The 6,936-nt window shown below is 51.2% G+C and overlaps 1 protein-coding gene across 2 annotated transcripts in view; it reads left to right on the forward strand.

Annotated features, from left to right (window-relative positions):
• The first annotated feature begins 387 nt into the window (after window positions 1-387).
• The window catches only part of LMO4 (LIM domain only 4), a 16,876-nt gene continuing 10,327 nt past the window's right edge, over window positions 388-6,936 (forward strand). Inside the window, exons 1-2 of one of the 2 annotated variants that reach the window (XM_046645503.1) lie at window positions 388-891; window positions 3,649-3,887. In XM_046645503.1, coding sequence (XP_046501459.1) covers window positions 3,652-3,887 — 236 coding nt within the window. In that variant the 5' untranslated portion in view covers window positions 388-891; window positions 3,649-3,651. Of the gene's footprint in view, window positions 892-3,302; window positions 3,457-3,648; window positions 3,888-6,936 lie in introns of those variants that run through there. The other variant, XM_046645504.1, reaches the window with a different exon arrangement.

The following is a 6,936-nucleotide window of genomic DNA, read 5'->3' on the forward strand; positions in this document are numbered from 1 at the left end:
TTGTCCTTCCCCGGATTGGCAGGTTTTATTATTCCGCCTGAACAATCCGGCCGCCCAGTGGCTGAGGGCGGCTGACGTCGGCGGCCGAGCCGGGGAGTAGTTGGGATTCTGCTCTGTCAGTAACACATGTGTAAGAGCCGCCGAGGGAGCGAGCGAGCCGGCTAGAGGCCAGCGCCGCCGCCGCCGCCTCCGAGCCGGGCAGCAGCAGCCCCGGCAGCCGCCCCGGCAGCGGCGCCGCTTCCAGCGCGCCGGGCCCGGCCGGCCGCAGCTCCCAACCCCGGGGCGCGCCCGGCCGGCCTCCGCCCCGCCCGCCGCCGCTCCCGGGGCTGTTGTTTCTGCGGCTGCTCCCCGGCCGGAGGTGCAGGAAGCTCGGCCGAGCGGCCGCCGCCGCCGCCAGCCCGGAGCGTGCCAGCGAGCGCGCGGGAGGGAGGAAGGCGGTGGAGGAGGAGGAGCGGGAGGAGCGCGGGCGGGGCGGGGGCCGCCGGGCGGGGGCATATACAAAGTGAAGCCACATTGCCAAACTTGCAGCAGCGATTGCAGCAGTTGCTGCCGCTGCGCCGCGCCGCGCGGGCCGAGGGCTCCTGCAGCTGCTCGCGCGGAGCCGGAGGCGGAGGAGAAGGACGGGGACTGAGACTGACACTTCTGCTCCCGGCCGCTTGCCACTTACGTGGGGCCCCCCAACCTAGCCTCAGAGCAACGCGTTAAAAAAAAAAAAAAAAAAAAAAAGAGCAGCCCGTAGCCCCCTCCTCCCCTTTCCTGCTTCTGCGAGAACTCCCCCCCGCCCCCCTCCAGCTCCGCCAGCCAAGGCGCCCCTTCCTTGGAAGCCGAGCAGCTTCGCTCGCATTTCGCCGCCGCCGCCTCTCGCAATATTGCAATATAGGGGAAAAGCAGGTAAGGGGACGGCTGGGGAGCCGCGGGCGGGGAGGGGGCAGAGGGAGGAGGGGGCCGATTGGGGCCAGGGCTGTTTTTTTTGGCTTCTTTCCCTTGACCGTCCCAAATTGCAAGTAAACAATACGTCGGCTTAGATAATGCGCGAGTCTGAAACTACCGAGGCCGGCCTGCGAGCTAGCACGGAGGGCAGCCCCGGGCCGCCAGCTTTGTAGCGGTTCCTGCTTACAAAAGGGTTCTTCTTGGAGACCAGGCTGGTGGGGACCTTGGAGGGCGGTGGGGATATCTTCAGTTCCTAAGGGAAAGGCAGGGGGTGCTTAAATGAGGGTGTGAGTATGAGAAGTAGTGTGGGGGAAATAGTCACGACCCCCCCCCTCCCCGTAAACACTAATTTTGAAACAGTGGCAGAAAGGATCTAAGTGAGCAGGATTCGGTATTGCTGGTTCTTTTAAAAAAATTCCTCTTGGCTTATAAGTCTTTTGTTCCAATCCAGGAGAAATCCGGTGAATCACCTAATTAAAATCAAGACATGAATTAAGCATCCATTTTTGTACTACAAATTGCCAGCGCTACGTTTGTCCCTCCCTCGGTCTCCATTAAAAAACACCAGAGACGTTGTTAAAGGGGGGCAGGTTTTGCTTCTAGCTGCCAGTTCTGCTTTCTATTTCACTGACTATCCCAGGACCTAAATTGCTTGGCTATGTAATTACTAGAGTATAAGCCTATTTAACTTAAAAGCTTTCTTTTTTTTTCCAACTCTAAATGAAACTTGATGAGGGCCCGTCCTTAGTTATCAGGGGAGTCCGTTTCTGGTCAGTCCTCTTGATTCATCTCTTTTAGATTTAATCAGCATTAAGGTATTGCTTGTCCTTAAGAGCTTTGGCTAATGGGGTTACTGGATGCTTTTCTCAGTGTAATGTTTCCTTTTCAAAAAAAATATACATATATATTTACCTCTCACCAAAGATGGGGGCGGGGAAGAGCTTGGAATCTCCTCCCTCCCTCTCCCCTTTTAAAAAGGAATTCGGAGCGATTAAAACGTTGGGGGAAACAGTTTAAAGACCTAGGGCAGGAAATGCAGATTCATTTGGGTTAGGTCTGAAATTGTAACAAAAAGCAATTCCTCGAGTAAATGCATCAGATAAATCAATTTACATAAAGGTATGATGCATTCGGATAAATGCAATGCTAATGGGTTTTAGAGTGGTCCTGTTTCCAAAGTCTCGGGGTTTTGTTACAGCTTAATTGGTGCAGTTCTTATTCTGGTTTATTGTGCGGTCGCTGAACACACGTTCCGGGACTCTTTCGGAGGAAATGTGTTTAAAATCGGCCTATTTAAGGAACCCGAGTCCTTGTTTCGTTCCCTTCCCCTCGTTTTTTTGCAGCAGCCAAGTTGGGCCGGGGACAGGCAAAGTTCGCCCTCTCCCTCCTGAGGTATCAGCTGAACGTCTTGAGCAGATAGCCGGGAGCCTCGGGGGGAGCCCACACTCTCGGCTTACAGAGGACAAAGACAAAACAGGCTGCTTAATTGGCAGTAAATAACTTGATCTTTTTATAGAATAAGTGACTGGAGGAACACTAGGACTTTATTGGACTCGGGATTGGAGGCAACAAATTAATCGGTTTAGGCTAAGCTTTATAAATTGATTCCTGTATTATACCCCGGTTGCTTCTCTCGTGACATTCATTAGAAAGAGTGGGGAATTTTTAAAAGCAGTTTTTGGTGACAGCAGGACGGGCTGGAATATAACTTGTGCATCCTTTAATAGTCCTTTCTCGCATATTATCTGTAACGCCCCCCCCCCCCAGGAACAAAGCTTTAGCATTTAAATTGCTGATCAAGGGCAGATTAGTGAGACCAAAGTGGAGAGTGTTTGTATAGGAAGTTAACAGGCATCCTAAAGTTCAATGATCTATTATTCTTGCCTGTGTCCTGAAAACCCAGAGAAAACACTCATTGATCTTCAAAATGAAATGAGATTTGGAACAATAATGGGAGATGGCGGTCACCACAATGGCATGTGAAAGGTGCTGTTTAAAATACGAAAAACCAGTTTCGCAACTTTACACACCGCAGCGCCTCCCCCACCCCCCCCCCGTCCTCGTCCCCTCGCCTCCCCTCCCACCACCAAGCTCTCCATCTCCCCTCTGCCAGTTCCTCCCTCCTTCCCTTTCAGAAAACCGAACTATTTCCAACTTGTGAACTGCAGCTGCACTTCCCAAGGCAGAGCTCGGGAGGGAACGTGGCTGCGGCGGGGGCCGCCTCCCCACTCCCCTCGGCTCGCACTCGGGGCTTGGCGGGGGCCGGGGAGGGGCCGGGCGCGGCGGTGGGTGGGTTTGACCCTCATTTGCTGGAGGCGGGCGGAGAAGGAGGGGAGGAGGCGGAGAAGGAGGGGAGGAGGGGGCAGTGGGCGGGGGCGGGGGCAGGGAGGAGGCGCCGCGAGGGGTGGAGCGCGCCGCCGAGCCCCGCTCTCGGAGTTTTGACAGTACCCAAGCTGAAATTGTCAGCGGCGGCGAGCGCTGGAAAGTTGAGAGGAGCTCGTGGCCCCAGAACAAAGCTTGAGAAAAGTAAACAGGCGGCTGCTGCCGGCGAGCCTCCCCCCTTCCTTCTCCCCCTCACCCTCCTTCCCGCCCTTGCCCTGCTGCTTCCTTCCAGCAGCTCTGTGGGGGAACGGGTTCGCTCTCTTGCGCGGCGATTACTAACTTTTGCATCGCCCCTGTTTTGTCTTTCTCTCCCTGTCCCCTTCCCGCCCTCTGCAGACCATGGTGAATCCGGGCAGCAGCTCACAGCCGCCCCCGGTGACGGCCGGCTCCCTCTCCTGGAAGCGGTGCGCAGGCTGCGGGGGCAAGATTGCGGACCGCTTTCTGCTCTATGCCATGGACAGCTACTGGCACAGCCGGTGCCTCAAGTGCTCCTGCTGCCAGGCGCAGCTGGGCGACATCGGCACGTCCTGTTACACCAAGAGCGGCATGATCCTTTGCAGAAATGACTACATTAGGTAAGACTTGGCTGCCTTTCCCCGAGATGGGCGAGCAGAGCAATGGCAAGACCAAAGGTTACCAAGGGTTTTAAGGAAAGGAGTAGGGCACTATGAGAATACATGGTAGCCTTCCCCTCAAAAACCTTCTGGTTGGCCGAATGTAAGGAGTTGAAGAAGCATGTGTTCATCTTCTAATTTTTAATGACAAATTAATGGCAAATGCCATACTAAGTAGAAACTGCCCATCTGGTGGGACTGGGCCACTAGGTGTGCAAAGGTTGGGCACTCTCGGGACCAAAATTTTAAGTGGTCAGCCCCAGCTGGACCCTCTGCTAAAAATAAACATTTCAAGTGGGAGTTAGGTGCTTTCTTAAAGCAAGGTAGAGACCTACATAGGAACTCGGAGACAAAATACTGACTTAAAAATAAGTGTAGTTAGTGGAAATGATTTGCCTATGGTGATGGCTAATTATGATATTTACATAAGCACCTTTAAACTTTTTTTGAGTGGAAAACTGTGACTCATTCTTTGTGCCCTTGGTGAAAAATGCTGATTGCCCATCAGTTTAAAGACTTTAATTCTTCTCATAGGGGGAAAAAAAAGCCCAAACAAAAAACCTTAATGGGAATGTTTCTCTTTATATACTGCTCCTTGGAGCCTGGCAGTGCTCAGTGTTAGTGTGTGGTTTGCGATTTAGAATTTGCTGTTTTTTCAGTTGAGGAATGTTCAGATTTTGGTTTTTTTGTTGTTGTCGTTTGTGTCACTACTCTTGATCCCCAAAAGAGATTTAGGAAAAGAGGCTATAGAATTATACTAATCTTGCATTTTAAAGCAATGTATAGGAACATTCATATGCCCGTGTAAGCAGTCTTTTCCAACAAGTTTCAGTGCAATTAATGGAAAGAATTCAGGAGGTCAGGTGCCTATAGGATCTTTTCAGGTGAACTCAAGCTACTTAAACTCATTAATTTGAAAGGAGGCATTTGAAGGATTACACATTTAATTTGAGTAAATGGTTTGATAGACTGATGCACATGAATGCTTCTAGGAGGTGTTCTGTTTCAACATCCAGTAATTAAAAAAAAAAAAAAAACCCACACGCACACCGTTGATAATAGAGAACCGCTCACTTTTAGGAATTGCATTCTATTTAAATTTCTGTCCTAAACTGTTTTCTTTATAATGATTGGTAGAAAATTTTGCTGTTTCTTCAATGCAGGGGGAATCAATGGATGAGGTATTTTGTTCAAAGTTTAGCTCTATCGTGATTCCCTCACTCTGTATAAAACTGCAAAAGGTCCCAATGCAGTTCAGAGCTGAGTATGGGTATGTTTACCCCAGTGATATCATTAGTGTAAAATGATGGAGTAAAATGACGTTTGGTTATTTCGATAATGCAACCTATGTCCACTGTGCTGGCATCCTTAATCAGCCAAGCAAAAGAAATATAGGAAGGGAGAGGCCTTTTATTTTTGAATTAAGATGGCAGCATTAATTTCACTAAGTGTTCTTTTAGAAGTAAATGTTAGAAAAGCAGGAGCATGGGTGTAATGCGTTCTCGTCCTCCTTCCAAGCAATGCCGTGAGCTTTGACAGTATTGTAATTAAATAGAGAGGAAAACTGTGGTAAGAAAGGAGGGTGGTTTAAAGTGGAAAAATTGACGGTGCTGTTCAGATGCGGTGAATGGTACAGATTCATCTCTTCTCAAAGTGCCTTCAAAAAACCTTCGCTTCTGATTACCACTAATTAAAACGAAGATGGGTCCACTTGCGTTCCCTCAGGACAAGTTTAGGCAAGTGGCTTCTTGGGAATCGCCTCCATTCCTTTCACTATTCTTGGGGCCAAATGTAAATGCCCCTTTGGTGTTTTCTCGGGGCTTAATGGAGCAGTGGAGGATTTGTGCCCAGCCCTGAGCCTAAATTAATTGGGTCCATATTCTCACATCCTTTCTTTTCTCCTCTGATTTGAAAACTGGAGCCAGGCTTGCTCTTGAACTAGATACTACCCTGAGAACCTTAGGTCTGTCTGGGAAAGATGAGTTCTAGCTAAGTACCAAATTGATCGCCTCCTACTCTGCTCAGGGCTCAGCAGCAGCTGAGCGTCCCCCCCCCCCCCCCCAAGTTAAAGGATCTCTGAAGTCTTCCTTCACTGTTCTCTCCCTCTGCCCATCAAGATGCCAAAACGATGGGAAGGTGGTGAGGCGTACACACGGTCCTTTTCCTCTGAGCTACCCCCTCCCCAGACTCCCCCCAGCCCACTTGTTGGAGGAGCTTTCAATTCTGCAAGAACCGCCACTGAAGAGTGGAGTAATCCCGCTCGCCGGCCGCCAGGTGAAGGAGACCCTTCGGCTCTTTGGCCTGGCTGGGACCACAGAGCGATTTATTAAGGGGCTTTTAAACTGTCTGACTTTGAGGTTGTGGTTTTTTGAAAACAACCAAGATCTGGCTAAAAAGCTGCGGGAGAGCTAGGAGAGGCCTCGGGGGGAGGGGAGAGGAGGATGGGGGAGCGCTGCTTTTCCCCAGTCCCTTCCCCCTGCGCGACCAAGTGTCGATTGGGCAGAGCTGGGCTTCTGCCGCCGCCTCTCCCTCCAAGATTTCAGATAAAGCGGCTGCCTTGCTGCAGCGAATCCGCACAATTAAAAGCTTTAATTAGCGGCTCCTCCATTTTCTTAGTTCTGATGGGCTTTATCTAATGAGATCTGGTCTCTGGCTTAGATCTGCTCCGAATGACGTGTCCGCAATGAATGAGAGCTGCGTCGCAAACAAAACATTTAATTAACAAAATTGGCCTCTAAGAGAGGGAGGGAAAGACTGGGGGGGGGGGGGGGAGTGGAGGGGGAGGGTGGATCTTAAAGGGGACAACGCCTGCCTGCCCCCCCTTCACAGAAGTCGGCGAGCCTTGGAATTGCCCCCCGCCCCCGCTCCCCCCAGCTCCCGACCCCCTAGCTCAATCCAAGCGCCACCAAGGAGCTTCAGAACCTCTGTTTCTCTTTCCTCCAACCCTTCTTCCTCCACCCCCACCTCGGGCCCGAAGACTGGTGCGGAAAGTGTAGCGCGAGGAGGAAGT

This window comes from Equus quagga, chromosome 18, assembly GCF_021613505.1.
Source record: "Equus quagga isolate Etosha38 chromosome 18, UCLA_HA_Equagga_1.0, whole genome shotgun sequence".
NCBI classification, from domain to species: domain Eukaryota; kingdom Metazoa; phylum Chordata; class Mammalia; order Perissodactyla; family Equidae; genus Equus; species Equus quagga.